The sequence below is a fragment of the Manihot esculenta genome, chromosome 5 (assembly GCF_001659605.2).
Source record: "Manihot esculenta cultivar AM560-2 chromosome 5, M.esculenta_v8, whole genome shotgun sequence".
Classification (NCBI taxonomy): Eukaryota; Viridiplantae; Streptophyta; class Magnoliopsida; order Malpighiales; family Euphorbiaceae; genus Manihot; species Manihot esculenta.
Window position 1 is genome coordinate 12,072,790 of NC_035165.2, and position 20,360 is coordinate 12,093,149.

Consider the following 20,360-nt stretch of genomic DNA (forward strand, 5'->3'; position numbering starts at 1 on the left):
AATGTCTTTGGATCGTAGGCTCTGATACCACTTGTTACATAACACACCAGTAGTTCCCTTGTTCCCTTTGAAAGGGAGAAATGGGGAGAAAAAGAAATAGAAGTAGATTGGGTTGAGAAAAGAAATAGAAAGGGGAGAAGTAATAGAGAGAATTAGAGAAGAGGAGAGACCAGAAATAGGGAGAAAGAGTTTATCTTGATTACTAATGATTTGGATATTTTTCTCCTTACAAGTTCCTATTTATACTATTTTGGGTCTCATAACTACTTTCTACAGTGATTGAAGAGACTAATCTACTATTTCTTTATTCCTTAGTCATAACAAAATATTACCTCCAATCCAGCAGATGTAAACAGCATCCCTCCACCGGCAGAGAATTCCAACTGTTGGGTAGAGAGTTTGCTTTCCTCATTCCACTTTCCTTTCTCTATTGCTTCAGCTGCAGCCTCAAAGTCTAATCTCTCTCGTGCACGAGCTGATTCTGACATATTGCTAGCTCCAATAGAATCGATAGAACGAAGGCCTCCTTGATACTTTTCCTTCAGAAACCTCTCAAATCTTTCTTGCTTTGCAGGATCATCTTTGAAAGGTTTTGCCACTTCAGGCACCCCACCCTAAATGCAGAGTATTAAAAGGATAAAAAAACTTTAACCAACAGTTACCTACAAATTTTGAATACAAAGAAAGTATCAAGTAAACCACTTACAAAAGATGCTGGTTTTGTAAATGTATCTGAAAGACTGAATTGAAGATTAACATCTGCAGAAACAACAGACGAGCTTAAATCTTTCAAGCTTCTTTCTAGAGGCCTTTCCCCTAATATTTTGCCACGGCTTTCTGCAGTCATTTTCTGAACACTTGGAGATGATCTCCCATCCAAAGCTAGACTCTTCTGATTATTACGTTTCTGTCTTTCCTCCCACAACTTCCTAGCATAATAGTCGTGACCATTTCCTCCATTAAGAAAACTAAATAATGGATTTGATTTATTTTTCTCTCGGGAAAGATCCTCAAATAATTTACCACATCGAGCAACTAAAGTTGCAACCCCCTCAATTAAGAGTTTCATATTATTGTCATCAGGAGGTGGAACCTCTGGTGGAGGAGGAATGCTGTACTTGTCATCAGCATCCAGGGGACCAGGAAATTTGTGGTGGGGCACGAAATCCTTTGGAATTACTGGAGGATCAAATCTGACCAAAATTTGCATAAGAAGAATTAAGAACTATATTGGGACCAAATACCAGTAGTCAATGCGCCCCCCTCCCCCCACCCCCACCCCTCCATTTCCAAAGCAAAGAATAATAAGAACAACAACAACAGGATCATTTCAGATTCATCTGATTCCAAGATTCCAGATAAATGATGACTATGATATTTGATCATTATATGGTACAGATGGTTTAGACAAGTAAACTTTTGATTTCCCAATTACCTTTCCAACTGGTAATCAGATTTTGATGCAACTTTAAAGCCAGGAAGAATGCCTTGCTCCTTCCAGGCCAATTTCGGCTTATGGTCTGTGCTGGGTCTTGGTGGCTCTTCAACTTCTTGGTCTTGAACAATAGTTTCTTCAAAGTCATAAGCTGGTCAAGGGCTAAAATCAGTAAAAACTTAAATATACACTACCATTGTTACAAGCAAATAATAGAAACCATGTTAAACAAAAAATTTAAGTTTGAATCATAGACAAGCTTCCATGACTACAAATGCAATAATATGCATAATAATAAAAACCAAGGACATATACAGTACATTATATTAATGTAGATAGTAATCCTAGCTGTAAATTAGGTTATAGATTTTATTAGCAAAAAGGAGTGATATAAAAGAGATCAAAGATCAACCAAAGGACTAATTCTTGTTACATAGCCATGAAAAATAACTACAATACACTGGTTCTGTTAACGTGTGAAATCTGCTTCTACATCTGAGTATTACAGTCGTTAGTCCTACATAAAGGTGGAAATTCAGGTTTGTGGGTTGTGTTCTTGTCATGTCAATACACAATACACACAAATAGGGTTGACATGAACACAAAAGGATTGTGTCAAAACCCTATACAAACCACAACTTTTTTATTATAAGGATTACAGACATCACATGATTAATATTAAATCTATTGGTTAATTTGACGACACGATCCATTTAACATGATTTGACGGGAATTAACCCACTTCACACAATTTGACACGACTCTACTAATTTAAACAATTTGATATGACTACAACTCGACACTTATAATATTTATGGAACAATATATTAGATGAAGTTTAAATATTCATTTTAATCATGCATAAATTTAGTATACATATAAAAATATGAAATCTAACATCAAACAAACAAGTGATATTTCAACATTTAGCTGTTAAACATTTTAACTAAAAGATCAAAAAATTATAAAACATTGCATATATTCATAAACTAAATAATGTTTAATAAGGGAAAATATAAATCAAATATAAACCAACTAATAAATTACCAAATCTTGAATATAATAAATAATAATGCTCATATTTATGAATCCATCATTTTATAATACTTTCATTTGCTGATTAGCAGGTTAGAGGGCAAAAAGTAGACATATGCCGAATAATTAAGTGCGTCATATATGCATCAAATCAAATTAGTAGATCAAGCAGTCAACTCAAGAGTAAATAAGATTATCGGCAAGCACAAGCACCTCATCGCCCTCTATTTTCAAGTTGTGTTCATGGATCATGTCTCAAGTTGCCACCCCTGCTCCTACACATAGCACAAAATCCTAATTCATCTAGAATTTGTAATAATCTGGCATGGATGTTCTGAGATTTATGGCTTATAGATGCATAAAAGAATGTTTTTTGCCTGCTCCCTTGCTATGTTTATTGAGTAAGGATGCAGCAAACCAAAGACTTTTTCAGTTTAGTTTGATTTAGTTTACTTATTACTTTGGTATGATAATAGAAATGCAGAGGGATGATAACAGAGAAGGATGAGGTTTGTTGGAGATAATTGTAAGGTGGAGATAAGACAGCTCGCAAAAGGGTACAAAAATTAGTATAAAGAGGAGAAGAGTCAAGAGGGGAATGAAAAGAGGCATCTGAAAATATAGCAATCCCCCTGGTTCAGAGGGACAGAGCTAATATGCACGGGAATTCTTCCCCGGGGGAGTTATAGCCATTTTTGTCTTTTCTTCTTTTATTGTATTGCTGAGTTCTATTAATATTGAGGATATTGTAATTCAAACCATACAGTAAAAGGCATTTTGTCATCTTCATAAAATGAGCATTATGTTTCCTCCGTTGTTCTTCTTTCTCTCTTGTTATAAGTTATAGAAAATAAATATGTTAATATAGGAAGTAAATATTAATAGATGGGTCAATTGCTTAATCTTAGGGATTGTATAATCATAGACTTGATTTTCCTTCCTGTTTAGATACCGTCTCTCATGTATAAATAGGTTGTAATCTCTATTGTGAAATACAACAAATATTATATTTCTACATGGTATCAAAGCTATTCTCGTATAGATTTAATTTTTTCTCTCATCAAGTTTTAAAATTTTTTTTAGAGACTTAGGGTTCTGTTCATTTGGGTTACCCATAAAGGGTAACATTTGGATCTCACCATCGCCGGAGTTGCCACACCATTCCCTTGTCAAATCTGAGGTTTGTTTGCCGTTCGGATGTTGAGTGGAGGTGTTTTAGGTACTATTCATATTCGGGGGTACTGTTCATCGGTACTGTTCATTGGCCTGTTCACAGTACTGTTCATCCGCACTGTTCATGGGGGTTATTGTTCATCGGTACTGTTCAAGCCGGGTACTGTTTTCTGATTCTGTGTTTCTTTTGTTGCTATCGTTTCGGGTTGGTTGTCCTTATGGCTGAAGTTAAAACCACCACCATAACTGATGTGATTCTTATGATAACTAAAATCACGGAACACATTGAATGGATCTTCCGATCAGGGAATTTTGATATCTGCAGATGAGTATGCACAATTCATCCAATACCAGGCATCTCTAAAATCCTCTAATTCCTCCTCTATCACTGCAATTGCCGAGTCAGGTAATTCTACTGCATGTCTTGTGTCTTCATCCTCCAAATGGGTTATTGATTCTGGTGCTACCAATCATATGTCAGGTAATTCTACCCTTTTATCCAATCTTGAGTCTCATACATTGTCTTCTTATGTTACTCTTGCTAATGGCACTAAATCTTCTGTCCTGGGTTTTGGTCATGTCAACTTAACCCCTTCTCTTTCTGTATTCTCTATATTATGTCTCCCTAAGTTCGCATTTAATTTGCTTTCCGTGAGTAAACTCACTCGTGCATTGAATTGTTGTGTCTCATTCTTTCCTAATCACTGTGTTTTTCAGGATCTTTCGACGAAGCAGATTATTGGTAGAGGGAGTGAGTCAGAGGGTCTTTGCGTCTTGGATCAGCAACTACCTCGATCACCTTGATCTCTGGTATGCTCCACGCGTTTAACACCTTTTGATGTTCATTGTCGTTTGGGGCATCCTTCTCTCTCGGCTTTGAAGAAGTTATATCCACAGTTTCATTCTTTGTCTATTCTAGATTGTGAGTTTTGTCAATTTGTCAAACATCATCGTTTACCTACACTGTCTCGAGTCAATAAACGGGCTTCGTCCCCCTTTGAGTTAGTCCATTCAGATGTTTGGGGTCCTTGTCCTGTTGTGTCTAAGTCTGGCTTTAAGTATTTTGTTACTTTTGTTGATGATTTCTCTCGTACTACTTGGTTGTTTTTAATGAAGAGCCGTTCAGAATTATTTTCTATTTTTTGTGCATTTTATGCTGAAATCCAAACCCAATTCAATACTTCCATTCGTATATTGCAAAGTGATAATGCTAAAGAGTATCTCTCTGGGGGAATTTCAATCTTATTTGTTACAAAAAGGGATTCTTCATCAGTCCTCTTGTGTTGCCACTCCTTCACAAAATGGAGTTGCTGAAAGAAAAAATCGACATCTTCTTGAAGTAGCCAGAGCCCTCTTATTCCAAATGAAGGTACCTACATGTTTTGGGCTGATGCTGTATCCACTGCTTGTTTTTTGATCAATCGCATGCCTTCCTCCATCCTTCATGGTGATATCCTTTATAACATTTTGTTTCCCACTAAATCTTTATTTCCTATTGAGCCACGTATCTTTGGTTGTACTTGTTTTGTTCGTGATGTTTGTCCACAGATTACTAAATTGGATCCCAAATCACTCAAATGTGTCTTCCTTGGCTACTCTCGACGTCAGAAAGGATATCGTTATTTTTCTCCTGATCTGAATCGGTATCTTGTGTATGCGGATGTAACATTCTTTGAGTCTACTCCGTTTTTTCCGCCATCATCTGTTTATAACACCCAGGAGGAGGAAGATGACCTCTTGTTATACACTGTTCGCTCTCTGTCTCCTCAGACTACTCCTACACCTTTCGCTCATGTGCCAGGTCGGCCTCCCATCTTTCATTTGTATTCCAGACGCTTAGAGGACTCTGACTCCGTTCCGCTACCCGCTTCTTCATCGACCAATCCTGCTCCCACTGATCCTTCACTGTCTGATTTGGATTTGCTCATTGCTCTTCGCAAAAGTAAACGTACTTGCACTTATCCTATTTCATCTTGTGTCTCTTATGATCAATTATCCTCCTCTTCTCGTTGTTTTGTCACTGCTTTAGATTCTATTTCAATTCCCAAAATTGTTATTGAGGCTTTGTCCCATCCTGGTTGGCGTGCTGCAATGGAAGAGGAAATGATGGCCCTTAACACTAATGGTACTTGGGAGTTGATGTCCTTACCTCCAGGAAAGCGGGCTATTGAGTGCAAATGGGTGTTTGCAGTGAAAATAAACCCTGATGGATCTATTGCTCGCCTCAAGGCCCGTTTAATGGCCAAAGGTTATGCACAAACTTATGGAGTTGACTATTATGATACATTCTCCCCAGTTGTCAAGCTCGCATCTGTCCGATTGTTTATTTCCTTGGCGGCTACTCATGATTGGCCTTTGCATCAACTAGATATTAAAAATGCTTTTCTTCATGGTGATCTTCAGGAAGAGGTTTATATTGAGCAACCACCTGGTTTTGTTGCTCAGGAGTCAAGTAAGGTTTGTAGACTTCGAAAATCCCTTTATGGCTTGAAACAGAGTCATCGGTCATGGTTTGGCAGGTTTAGTGAGGTGGTCCAACAATTTTGGAATGAAGATGAGTAAGTGTGATCACTCATTGTTTTATTGAAATTCTGATAGTGGAGTAATTCTGCTTGTAGTATATGTGGATGATATCGTTATTACAGGAAGTGACATTGCTGGCATCATATCCCTAAAAGAATTTCTTAAAACACAGTTTCATACAAAGAATTTGGGTTCCTTGAAATATTTCTTGGGAATCGAAGTCATGCGGTGTAAGAAAGGCATCTTCTTATCTCAAAGAAAATATGTTCTTGATTTGTTGACAGAAACAGGAAAATTGAGTGCTAAGCCTTGTAGTGCCCCAATGACCCCTAGCCTTCAACTTACCACAGAAGACAGTGAGCCAAGTGAGCCATTTGCTGATCCTAGAAGGTATAGAAGATTAGTTGGCAAGCTGAATTATTTGACGGTGACTCGTCCTGATATTGCATATTCAGTGAGTGTGGTAAGTCAGTTTATGTCTTCTCCTACTGTTGCCCATTGGGATGCTCTGGGACAGATTCTTTGTTACCTTAAAGGGGCCCCACGGCGAGGCCTATTCTATGGTAACTATGGGCACTCAAATATTGAATGCTTTTCTGATGCTGATTGGACAGGCTCGAAAGTTGATAGGAGGTCAACTACTGGGTATTGTGTTTTTGTGGGAGGTAACTTGGTCTCATGGAAAAGTAAGAAGCAAAATGTGGTCTCCCGTTCTAGTGTTGAATCTGAATATCGAGCCATGGCATAAGCCGTTTGTGAAATCTTGTGGGTACGTCAACTGTTGGAAGAAGTTGGGTTCACAAATTCGGTGCCTGCTAAGTTGTGGTGTGATAATCATGCAGCTATCCACATTGCCTCCAATCCAGTATTTCACGAGAGGACTAAACACATCGAGATTGATTGTCATTTTGTTCGTGAAAAGGTCCAACAAAAGATAATATCAACAGGACATATCCGAACTGGAGAACAATTAGGAGATATTTTCACTAAAGCTCTAAATGGGACTTGAGTTGATTATATGTAACAAGTTGGGCATGATTAACATTTATGATCCAACTTGAGGGGGAGTGTTATAAGTTATAGAAAGTAAATATGTTAATATAGGAAGTAAATATTGATAGATAGGTCAGTTGCTTAATCTTAGGGATTGTATAATCATAGGCTTGATTTTCCTTCCTATTTAGATACCGTCTCTCATGTATAAATAGGTTGTAATCTCTACTGTGAAATATAACAAATATTATCCTTCTACATCTCTAAAACACATAAATCAAGTTCCAAACTCCATCAATAGGTCTAATCCACAAACCCACAATGGAAAATAGACCAGAGAAGATGGAGAGGAACACGGCTTCCCTAGCACATAAACTAACTATTCCATGTGGTCCTAGGTCACAGATAGTGTCACGAGAAGATTGATAGGGAAGGAGCTTATCAGGGGAGCTATTAACACCTCAGACTCGTTAACGAGAGAATGTTTTAAATCTCAAATATGCTTGTAATTGAATAACTAGAAACCCTTTATACAGTGAAAGTTCATATAATCACAAAACTAATTAAAATAGAAGTCTAATACAAGTAATTATTAGATCTAGAATAAGATAATGGAAAGTACGATAAGAAACTGCTAGATAATAATTGTTTGTTATGGATTTGGTCTATCCATCATCCATAACATTATTCCTAGGAGCTTATCCTCAAGCTCAAATTCTAGATAAACTTGGCTAAACTGACTCATTTTTGGGACATCATCTTTTGTTGTCAGTATTTGATCCTCTTGTGCTTCCACTCACAAAAAACTCGTTGTAAGAAAGATCTTCGACCCTTCTTTTTGCCATTTTTGATTCGGTGAGCTTTTTAATGAATAAAAAAGCATACTTTTCAATTTGAAGCTCGACATATTGCTCATATTAGTGCCAAATTATCCCTTCATAATTTCACAAGGAACCATTGTAGATTGTGCAATGGACCAAAAAAATTGCCTTCCATCCATTACTTCTCTCCAATTGTTGCTTGGAGTCAAATGCTTGTGCTAGATTCATGGTAGTCATCTTCCCCGCTTGAGTGTTAGTTCTATCTTCAATTTAAACGCCTTTATTAGTAATACTACTACTATTAGTACTTGTACTTGCATCCAAGTCTTTGTTGCAACAGTCATTGTGATTACTTAGAAAATTTTGTAATTATTGAGACATATTTCATATTTGAGACTAGAATTGAGCAACCATAGCTTCCATCCTCGCTTCTAGCTTAACCAATCTGGCCCCAATTTGTGCTTGCATTTCGCAAAGTAAGGATTTTCAGTTCATCGCTTGAGTTTGTCATATTTCCCATGACAATTGCCACTGATACTAAGTTGTTTTGGTCTCAAGTCGTATATGCGTCATGGTAAGATTGATGGGAAGGAGCCCATCAAAGACAGCTCTTACCACCTCAGACTCATTGATGAGAAAGAGTCTTAAATCTCAAATGTGTTTGTAATTAATCTAATTGTTTTATTGGATATTAAGAAATCTCTTATATAGTGGAGATTCATACAATTATAGGACTTCTATCACAATAAAAGTATGATACAAGTGATTACTAGATCTAGGATAAAGATAATGGAAAATATGATAAGAAACTAATACATAAATAAAATCTATATGTTATAAGTTTGGTCTATCCATTATCCATATTCCATGGAAGAAGCAAGAATAGAAATTCAAAAGAACTGAAGATATACTCATCTCTTGATCTAAGGCAACACAAAACTAGAGACAGCAATTTCAATGCATATGGCCTAGGGTTTTTGATACCAGGATCAGGTAAAGACTTCCAGCGTTAATGGCAATTGCACAATACTAAGGAGGGGGATGGCTCGATGTATTTAAACAAAGGATTATTACATTTAGATATGGTATGTGTGAAAATAATGACAAATATGGTACATGCGAAAATAATGACAAGGTATTCTATTTGCGGAGATTGTGGGGCAGATGGGAGATATGGGCTCAGAATTTTTTTCATTTTTGGATAAGCTCAATTCTTACCAAGAGAACCAAAACACTTTATGTTAATGTAGGACGAAAGCAAATGAGCCGCCACATGGAAGATCTTCTTCCCAGACCCCCAAATAAAGCTAAAAAACATTCATAATTTGTTGTTCTACTCTTTAGCTTTTTACAAGTTTCTAGTAATTTTTAGTTTTGTCATCTTCATCCTATATAAATCCATCATCTTCATCAATATATCCACCGACCTCCTCATCAGTCTCACAATAGCCATGACTCACTAGTCAAACTATTAGTAATAAAAGAATGGAGGCTTTCTAACAAAAACTACCTATTGGTTTAGGTTCGGTCTCTACTAGAGCACTATCTCCATAGAACTAGAGTTACTCAGATCGAGCAACAAATTATGGTTCATAAGAAGAGACAAATAGGTGCATATTGCCTTGTACTCTTTGTTCAAGATTTGAAAATAAACTTGAAAGCTGAAAAAGCTGTGAATTATGTCTTCAAAGACAATGGAACAAAGGTTAGGGATGCAAGTGATCTATTAAAAAATTACATTATATTCAATATTCTTCTCACTCCGCTCATTGCAATCACATGGGATGCTCTAAATATAGGACCTGACAATGTGCCTATCCTATTCTTGATTGCTTCTTTCAATTACAAATTTCATGAAATTGGGATGCCAATTGAATATATTCTTACTGGGGCAAGGCTCAAAAGTTGTGGAAGGCTTGTTTGCTCACTTCATTTGATGATACTATATAAGGGGAATAATGTTAGGGAAGCATCTTCAAGCACCACATCAAATGATTTGGTGAACTCCATTTTCTTGCATAATATTTTTCAAGTTCATTGGGTAAAAATCTTCAACTTGCAACTTACCAAATGATGACGGATGACATGACTAGCCTTGAGGTCAACACTAGTTTTTCAAGGGTTGGTAACAATAGGAATGTGTAGTACTCTAGAAGAGATGGCAACAAAGAAGGATGACGTTTGTCGGGATAATTGTGGATTTGAAACAAGTGATGTGACAACTGGCAAAAGGGTACACAAATTAATATAAGGAGGAGAAGAGGGGAATGAAAAGAGGCATCTAGAAACATAGCAAGTTCTTTGGTTCAAAGGGGCAGAGTTGAATCTACACAGAAATTCTTCTTAGGGGTTGTTATAGTCATTTTTATCTTTTTTCTTTTATTGTATTGTTGAGTTCTTTCATGAGTAGTGAGAGAATTGTAATAAAAACCATATACATTCAAAGGCATCCTAGCATCTTTATAGATATATGAGCATTACATTTCCTCCAATGTTCTTTCTCTCTACAAATGCAGAAATCATGTTCCTAACTCTATCAGGTTTAGTCTAAAAAATTTTTTCCTTTGATTTTTGTTTTCTTTGGTTCAGCAGCCCAATGGCACAACCTATGAATAATAACACGATAATAATAGAACAGTAGCTAACTCTAAACATTTGCTCCTGCATCAAGGTGAAATACCAGAATTGATTCAAATCATAGTATCACAGTGTTAAATCGGCAATTTTCATAGGACTAGAAAGAAAGCTGGGTCTAATGAGAGAAGACAACAAAAATTAGGAAAGCAATAGCATCATTTGGATGTTCAAAAAGTCTAAGAAGAGCTAATAGATTTAATGATAAATTGAGAAAGGGAGAAAGCATGTTTTCACCCAATAAAGAGAGAAGGTTGGCAAAAAAACCACACGCATTGGATTATATACATCCCTAGATGATGACACATGTATGACTTAGACATGTCTCAACTCTCAAACGGACAAGAGGTAGGGTTAGATCAAGGCTAATTCCATTGGGAATGCAGCTCGGACAAGAAGATACTATCGAAACTGACCAGGAGGCACCCTCTCCCTAGTCGGCTAATGACTAATAGATCTAATTAATAATAAAATAAGGTGGGCCCAGAACAACCATGACTTGACGTCGTCTGAGGCCCTCCAACAGTAGATTAACTTGCAAGAGATGCTGCCAACAGTGCTGCACCACTGAATGGTGGCCTCACACCACATGCCTCTAACCCGAGGTATCATGGATCATAATTATCCCTCTTAAGAGGTGTAATCCTACGGATCTAATTAATCCTTAATGTTAGAAAGTCAATGTTTAGAATAAATTAGATATGAGTATGGTCACATGCAACGGAAAGGAGGTAGGATGCAGGTACATACACTAGTTCTAAGTAGGCCACAGCATTTACACCACATTCTCTCTACATTTAATGTTTCCAAAGCCACATTTTTATTTCTCTACCACAACCCTTCTAACTTGAGCATTAGAGTGCCCCTGCATAGTAGACCCTGCTGGCCTTTTTTGACTTCTTTGTTTTGCAGAATAGCGCAGTTGAAATTCTATTACTCAGACAACTCTTCTTATAAGTCGAACCACCAGTCCAGGACACATGGCACCATCCAGTTGAGCCCCAGATCAAGCAGCTATCCAAAAAGGAATATTCATTTTTCCCTTTTGTTTCTTTTTTTAATTAGATACAATGTTTTAGACAATGCACTGCTTTCTCTACAGCCAAAATAGACAAATAGAATATTTTTTCAAAAAACAACATGGTCCAGTCCACCTAGTTTGAGGGTAAAATGAAATTGGGTTTCAAGAGAATAACTATCTCTTGAGCTTTCATCCATAATTCAAACAACATCCGAGGAAAGGGAAGGGTTTTCCTATCCTATCACCCCCTCCAAATGAAGCATGATAATGATGAAGGATAGAAGTCTAAACCTTCTTGTCAGTCTGACAAATTCATAAAATACAAGGTACAAACAATAAAAGTAAAAAAATCAATAATCAAGATGATGACATTTGTAGAATATTATTTTCACATTATCACATTTTCAATTTGGATAAAAATCGCTATTCCAACAAAGAAAATGTCAAGGTAATGATAGTGATCAAATCCTTTATCCACCACAAAGAATAGCTTCTTCCCCATTGCATAGAATGTGACAGGAAGACAGCAGCCAGCATAATGATAAAATAGAGATACTAACCAACTGCATAGACATCTTCATCTTCAGCATCATATTCTTCAAGTGCTCCAATGCCAAACCCAGGAGCAGCCTTTCCTGCTGATGACTTAAAAGTAATTAGTTGAATCAATTTCAGGACAAATAATTCAAGGAAGCGAGTTAAATAATAAATTAATAAACACATAACTAAGATACATAACAAGCAACAATAATTTGTAAACAAGGCATGAAAACAGACAAAAAGTAATAGATCTTACACTTGAAACCAAAGAGACCATCCCTTGTTAACAAAGCTTTTCTATTCCCAGGCTCTCTGCGATCAGATGCACGTGACCTTTTCTTCTCTGAAAATGGGAAGCAGAAAATAACTGCTACAAAGCATCAATGGAAACCAAGTTGGTGACTATAACCTAGTAACTTCAAGAAACAACACACCTCTGAACTCAGGAGCATGCTTATAAGGATCATAACCTAAACCATACATATCTTGCTTTGGGTTGAGCACAAAAACCTGCAGCAGAAAAATGATATACAGGTTATACTGCCACTATGAAATGAATATCTACAATTGAATTAGTTATTACACAAAGGTTTATAGATTCAATATACTTTCACAAACCTCCAACATCAAAACACAAGGAGTATCTATATCAACAAAGAATCAATACAATGACGGGCTCACTCTTGGCATAAATCCAGATCAGTTTATATAAGTATTGAAGAAATAGGGAGCAAGGCTATGAAATTTTAGTTTGATGACTGTAAATCATATTTTCCTTTCCATTAAAAGGAGGGAGGAGAAACTATAAATTCTCATTTAGAATATAAGTAAAATTATTTTAATATAGTGATGGAATAATGTACTGGTTGCATGACTTAAGTATAATAGTTTCCATAATGAGACTCTTATATTGTGTTTGTACCATCATAACAATGGAAGAAATTACTCTGACCACCATTTATTCATGTACTTCATTTTGTAATTATTAAAGCACAAAAGCTTAGTGCCTTCAGCCAATTAAGCATCTTTTTGTGGCCTGTAAACCACAGGCAAACTGGAATCATAGCACCAAGAGAACAACCACTGTCTTCAATATTATATAAACTATCCTTTTTACTTGAAATAACTTCACAGTGATCCATTTCTATGCAAGAGACTTATGGCAAGAGTAATATTAAGCATGCAATTATAGTGGGCAACACCCATAAACTCACAGCCTCTTTGGTATTCGTGCTGTTTCTGTTTTTCAGCGCGTGTTGTCCCATAGTAAAATTGGATATGTGATAAACGGGTTGATGAAACAGTAAAACCAATTGTTGTGGTTTTCACTTGTACCAACCATTTTTCTTTTTAAGACATCAAGTAACAAAAAAAAGTTCTAATCATGCAAAAGTTTTAAACTGATGGACAACAAGAACAATTAAAAAAGCAGCATGCCAAATGGGCCCTGACGAAGACTTGGAACATTACTATCTTTAATGGACAGAAAGTTCTTAGAAATGCAAAATTGGTTTATAGAAGGAACAGGAAATAAAATAATAGAATTACACAAAAAGGTCCTCACTGGTGTGCTTTGAGAAGTCTGAACAGCATCATTAACAGACTGCTCTAAGTTTCCCAGGTAATCCTCATCAGGCTCAGTCTCAGTATGATGTGCTTTTGCATCATCAGAAGAAAATGCCAGGAAAGCTTTTCTAGCTTCTCTACGAGCATCTGAAAGTAAATTACCAAGACGGGAAAGATAAAGTGGTAGGCCACACCATAATAATAATAAAGAGGCAAAATAAACTAGAGTTCTCAGCATATGCTCAGATAGAAAACACTAAATAAAAATTTACATCAAAAGCCAATTAATAGAAAGAAATCAATGATTTGCCCAAAGAGCAAAATGTCTGTTGAAATTGATGATTTGTATATTGAAGTAATATAACAACCAAACAAGAAGGCATGGACAAAACCTACCATATAGCGAATTTGCATGTGAATCCTTAATTGAATGACCATGTCTCCATCCCATCTTTAGCAGCAATTTTACTCCTAACCAATAGGAATTACATAAGACAGAGTTGCCCAAATTGCAAAAAAAAAAACAGATAATGCAATGGAGCACTACTACAATCTAACAGAAACAAACCAATAGACTCTGTGGCTGGAAGAACTATTTCATCAGGAACAGGTCCAGGTATAGCCGATGGCCTGCAATTAACATCCAAAAAGAATCACGATACTACAATACAGGAAATGAAAATAACAAGAAAAATTGATGCAGAAGGAATTAGTGATAAATTTATGATGAAATGGGAGCAGTAGCAAGGAAGAAACAAAAGAAAAAGAAAGGCTATTGCACAATTCAGCAGCTGAAACAAGCATTCTATATACTGAAAGGCATGGCAGACAACCTCAACACACCTAGGCAGGAGCCACAGGAATCTCCAGTCCTAATTGCTACATGCCCTAGCCCAGGACTACTACATGCCCCAGGGCATCTTCGACTCAGGAGGCAGCAATTAAACTTCCTAGTTTGACCTGGATTTATCTTCTATGCATTCCTATTTCTTCTACACTTCTTATTTAGCTAATTGTTACTTCTAAATTAGTTTCTTTATGTCTTTTGTTTCATTGAGGAGTTCCTTTGTAATCCTACTTTAGTTAGGACTAGATTGTTCATACGCCAGTTAGTTTTTTAATGTATTATAACTTTCTAATTTATAGAGTAGCATTCATATCCTACATTCCTATTTAGGAGAATCAAAACTCTATAAATACTCCGTAATAGCTTGTAATATTTAGTAGCTTTTCAAATAAATAACACTACAACAGAAAAGAACAACATACTGCAATGATGGGAGCAACGTCTCAAACAACAAGTGGACCGACCTCAGATTCGAGCATATGGAACAATTTATTGAAATAAATTGGAGAACTTAGCAATGCTTGGGAAATTGAAGGAAACAGGAACCATGCGGACAATAGATGGCCAGGAAATGCTGCAGCCTGTTGTGACCACATTGATGGGCAAATTTCTGCATGTGGGTACCATGCATACAAGGAGGACTTGGAGGAAGAGGAAGACGGTGAACCCCAAGGTTTTCCTAGATACCAATGTCAAGGACAATATGCAGAGGTGCTCGTGGTTTGATGAACAGGAGAACAAGCATTTTCGCCTCAAAGCTGAAGGGAGTTTCAATATTCCAAAATTTCTAAATTGTTCTGTAATTAATGGAGACAGCCTAGAAAGAAAGTAAAGATTGTGGTGTGCCAATTGAAGAGTGGAGCCTTTGCCTGGTGGGAAAGATTGCAATCCAAAAGGGCATGAAGGGAAGGGTACGCTATGAACTTGGTACTGAATAAAACACTTATTACAACAAGAGCTTTTTTTTACCGCCCAGTTATGAGCAAATTCCTTTCCAACAGTACCAAAGGTATCAACAACATGAATCCAAAGAGCAACAAGTTGCAAAGGTTATTGGATGGATTAAACCATCCAAAAGGGAGAATTGGAATTCAAATGATGAGAACCTTATCCGAGGCCAAGAAAAAAAATAGCCTTGAAAGCCAAAATGATGCAAAGAAAGAACTTTAATTCCAAGAAAACAGCAAGTATTTGTGCTAAGAGCAAAAGATATTTGATCATGTGGAATCAATGAGAGGTCTACAAACAATCAAAACACCAAGGAGCATGCCCAAAAGGATAAAGCTACAAGGAAGCATGACATGAATGAAGGGAAGGAGAAAGAGATGCCAAACACCACCAATCCTTAGGCTAGACTAATCCATGAGAAGTGTTTCAAATGCAACCAAAATGCATTGTTCTGGTGATTGCCCTTTAAGAAAGATGGTAAATGAAGTTGCAAGAGAAGAAGAGGATGAGGCTGAAATCTACTGCGAAGCTAAATGTGCTAAAGATCATTATATTGAAGAGCTTGATGAAGGGTAAAATTATGTAGTAAGAAGAATGATGCTAGCCCCAAAGATAAAGGATCAAACTCTACACTACCAACTATTTTGAACTAGGTATGTTATTAATAATAGAATTTTTGGTATTATTTCAGATAGTGTAGCTGTGAAAATATTATACGAAGAGAGACCATGAAGAGTTTGGGTTTGCCAATGAAAAACATCCCAACCATACACTTTGAGGTGGATTACAACAGCAACTAGTACTATTGAGCTAAATGAGATATGCAATGTGCCTTTTCCATTGGCCAATACAAAGATGAATTCTATTGTCATGTAGTAGACATGAATGTGCACCCATTTTTGCTTCGGAGGCCATGGCAATGTGATGTCAATGCACAACAGTCTAAAAGGAGCAACACCTATTGTATTGAGAAGGAGAGGGGAAAAGTATGCTCTATTGCCACAAAAAGCAAAATGCAAAAGGATGAAACTTGTAATATCTTGACAATAACCAAAGAGTTTAAGATGGAGGTCAAAGAGACAAGGCATATCCCATGCCTTGGTAGTGAGACAAGTGCTTTTGGAGGAACCAAAGCCTCTAGTGGATGAGCCTCTCAGCTTGTTCAGCTAGTATCGAAGGAGTTCAAAGATTTGATAACAGAAGCCGTACAGAATGGATTGCCTCCAATTTGTGGTATCCAAAATCACATTGATTTTATTCTGTGTGCAAGCTTGCTCACATTATTGGATGAGTCCAAAGGTGAGTGACACATTAAAAGACAAAAGTGGGGGAACTCTTGTGAGAGGGGGCTAATCATGTAGGGCATGAGTCCATGTGTTATCCCCACATTGCTAACACCTAACGAGGAGTTGGACAATATGTGTGGATAGTCATGCTATCAACAAGGTCAAGTGGATTAGCAAATTTGAATTCCTAAATTGGATGACATGTCAGATCGATTACATGGTGCTAGATGGATTACAAGTTTGATTTGAAGAATGATTACCATTGAATTCAAAAAAGACCTACAGATGAATGGAAAACAACGTTCAAAACAAAGGAGGGGTTTTATGAATGGCTTGTCATGCAATTTGGATTGTCTAATGCACCGAGTAAATTCATGAGATTGATGAATCAGGTATTAAAACCCTTTTTAGGCAGTTTGTAGTTATTTATTTTAATGATATCTTGATTTATAACAACTTGAAAGATGAGCATTAATACACTTGAGAAAAGTCAAATTGTATAAAAACTTCAACAAGTGTTGTTTCCTAACCTACAAACTACTATTCTTGGGGTAAGTTGTATGTGCGGAAGGCATTCAAGTTGAAGAAAAAAATCAAAACAATTAATGAGTGGCCAATTCCAACTAAGGTATTTATTATCAAGAATTTCCATGAATAGGCACCTTTCTACTAGTGCTTCATCAAAGACTTTAGCACCATTGCAACACTAATAACCGACTGCCTAAGAAAAAACATGTTCCAATGGGAGGGTAAACCACAAATACATTTAACATCCTTGGGAAAAGCTATACACCCCACCATTTTAACTCTATCTAGTTTTGACAAGCTATGAGAGGTAAATTATGATGCAAGTGGAGTTTAGATTGGTACTGTTTTAACCCAAGAAAAGAATCTCATAACATACTTTAGTGAGAAACTAAGTGAAGAAACAAGGACTTGCAGCACCTATAACAGAGTTATATTTGTGGTGCGTGCTCTTAAGACTTGGAAGCATTATTTGGTAGGAAAGAAATTCACTTTGTAGTAAGATAGAAGGCCGTAAAATACCCAATAGCCAAAGATGATTAACAAGGGCATGCATGCAAGGTGGCATCAACTCTTGCAAAAGTTCCCTTTTATGCTTAAGCACAATCACGAGACTCAAGATCATATGGTGTGTTAGAATGTAAAAACAGCCTGTAAATGATTAGCTTGCCTTGTATAGATAGCAAAATCATAGGATTAAATGATAGAAAAAGGATTTGTAAGAGATTGATTAGATACCTATACCTTGTAATTTGTACATATACACCTACTTTCACAAGAGAATATACAACTCTTATTCTCAAATATCTACTTTATTACATGGCGGATGCTTTGAGAAGCTGTGGAACGTTATTGTTGACATTGAGCCTTGAGATTGTGGGGTTTAATCAACTAAAAGAGCCCTATGCTAATGATGAAGACTCAGGAGAAATTTGGGTCAAGTGTTTGCACGACCATCCTTCTGATAATTTTATGTGCTTGATGGATAGTTGACGTATGAGAACCAACTTTGCTTTCCTCGAACCTCGTTAGAAGGTAATTCATGATTTATGTAGAGGATTGGTTGGCCATTTGGGAAGAGACAAAGCATTGGAACAGTAAAATATAGGCACTTTTGGCCCCATTTTCACAGAAATGTAACAAGATTTGTTATGATGTGTTGCACTTGTCAAACTTCCAGGGGTGATCCCAATACTAGTTGTTATATGCCTTTACTTGAAGATATTTGGGAGGTGTACTGTATCCATGGATTTTGTATTACCAGGAAGACAAAGAAGAGTAGATTTTGCGCTTTTGGTGGTACAAGTTTTCTTAAAATGGCACATTTCATTCATTGTCGAATGACCACCAGTGCTTCGTGTTGCAAAATAATTCAAGAAAGTTGTATGCTTGCATGGAGTACCAAAATCAATCACCTCGGACCGAGGTAGTAAGTCCTTGGTTAATTTTGGAGAATTTATGTAAGTTATTTAATTCTTCTTTGACTTGAGTAGCACAACTAATCCACTAAGAGATAACCAAACTGAGCTGGTCAATCATGCTTTAGGAAACTTGATTTAAAGCATTTGTGGAGATAAGCCAAAGCAATGGGATGTAGCTTTACTAAAGGTAAATTTTCTTGCAATACCATCATCCATCATGCTATTGGAAGATCACCATTCTCAGTAATTTACACTAAAGTCCTTGAAATGCACTTGATTTTAGTGAAATTGCCAAAAGCGGAAGAGAAGAGTGCAATGGCCAAGCATATCACTTAACAAATTGTTGAGGTGCATCAAGAAGTGAAGTTGAAGCTCGGAGAAGCCAACATGCTGTATGTGATGACTTCAACTCAAGGTCAAGTTTTTCCCAAGTGGAGGAGACTGATATGGAAGAGATTAGAGATGAATTTATGATGAAATGGGAGCAACAGGAAGAGGAGAAACAAAAGAAAGAAGAAGGCTTCAAAGTTCAAATTGCACGACTCAGCAGCTGAAAGTACTGAAAGTGAAACAAGTATTCAGCAAGCCTCAAGGCATGCCAAACAAGCCCCAACATGCCCACAATGTCTTTAACGCATGAGCTACAGGAATCTCCAATCCTGCTTGCTAGACACCCTAAGGTGTTCCCACGCGTGCTCAACTCAAGGTAGCAATTCAACTTCCTAGTTTGTCTTGGGTTCTCCTATGCGTTCCTATCTCTTCTACACTTCTTATTTAGCTTAATTGCTATTCCTACATTAGCTTCATTTCAGTCTTTTGTTTTCATTTAGGAGTTGTTTTGTAGTTTTCCTTTAGTTAGTACTCGATTATTCCTATTTTACTTAGCTTTCTAACGTACCTTGACTTTCTAATTTTTAGACTTCTATCGTTATCCTATTTAGGGGAATTAAAACTCTATAAATACCAAGGTTTTTTAACACAACCCGGTCACTAAACTGAAGAAGGCAAAAGGTTAAAGGTTTAAGATGGCTTGAACAGGGTTTAACCGGCATATTACTAAATAAATATTATAAAATTAATGATAATACTTTATAATAATTACTACTACATATATTCTATAAATTATTAATTAAATATATTTTTATTGTATAAATGATAATAAAATAGAAAAACAATAAGTTACCATAGTAATAAAATAAATTATTAGTATTATTAATTATTAATTATAAGTTAATAAAATTAAAATTTGATAAATTTCTTCGCAATTATTACAGAATAATGGTCACTAATTAATTATATATATATTATTATCATATTATATTATATTAATATAAATTAATTAAAACTAATAACCTATTTGCGTCGCTATACATCAAATATAGTAGGACAATAGTGAATTGACTTTACAGCTCACTTGGTTACACTCTTGAAAAGAAGTTATTGATCCCATATTCAAGCCTTTTGGAATGCAATCACAATTTTTTTAATTGAGCAACTGGGTAGCTCAATTTAAAACTGGCTGCATTGTCCTTTTTGCTGATTACCCAACCAATTTGTATGGAATTATACTGGTTCTTTAACATCAGGATCTG

General features: G+C 36.3%; 1 protein-coding gene across 1 annotated transcript in view; it reads right to left on the reverse strand.

Annotated features, from left to right (window-relative positions):
* The window catches only part of LOC110615179 (G patch domain-containing protein TGH), a 37,042-nt gene that overhangs the window by 12,825 nt on the left and 3,857 nt on the right, over positions 1–20,360 (reverse strand). The window contains exons 5-13 of the mRNA XM_021756909.2: positions 14,310–14,371; positions 14,138–14,212; positions 13,740–13,888; positions 12,610–12,685; positions 12,432–12,518; positions 12,196–12,273; positions 1,436–1,586; positions 707–1,193; positions 333–614 (exon numbers count right to left, since the gene is read on the reverse strand). Coding sequence (XP_021612601.1) covers positions 333–614; positions 707–1,193; positions 1,436–1,586; positions 12,196–12,273; positions 12,432–12,518; positions 12,610–12,685; positions 13,740–13,888; positions 14,138–14,212; positions 14,310–14,371 — 1,447 coding nt within the window. The remainder of the gene's footprint in view (positions 1–332; positions 615–706; positions 1,194–1,435; positions 1,587–12,195; positions 12,274–12,431; positions 12,519–12,609; positions 12,686–13,739; positions 13,889–14,137; positions 14,213–14,309; positions 14,372–20,360) is intronic.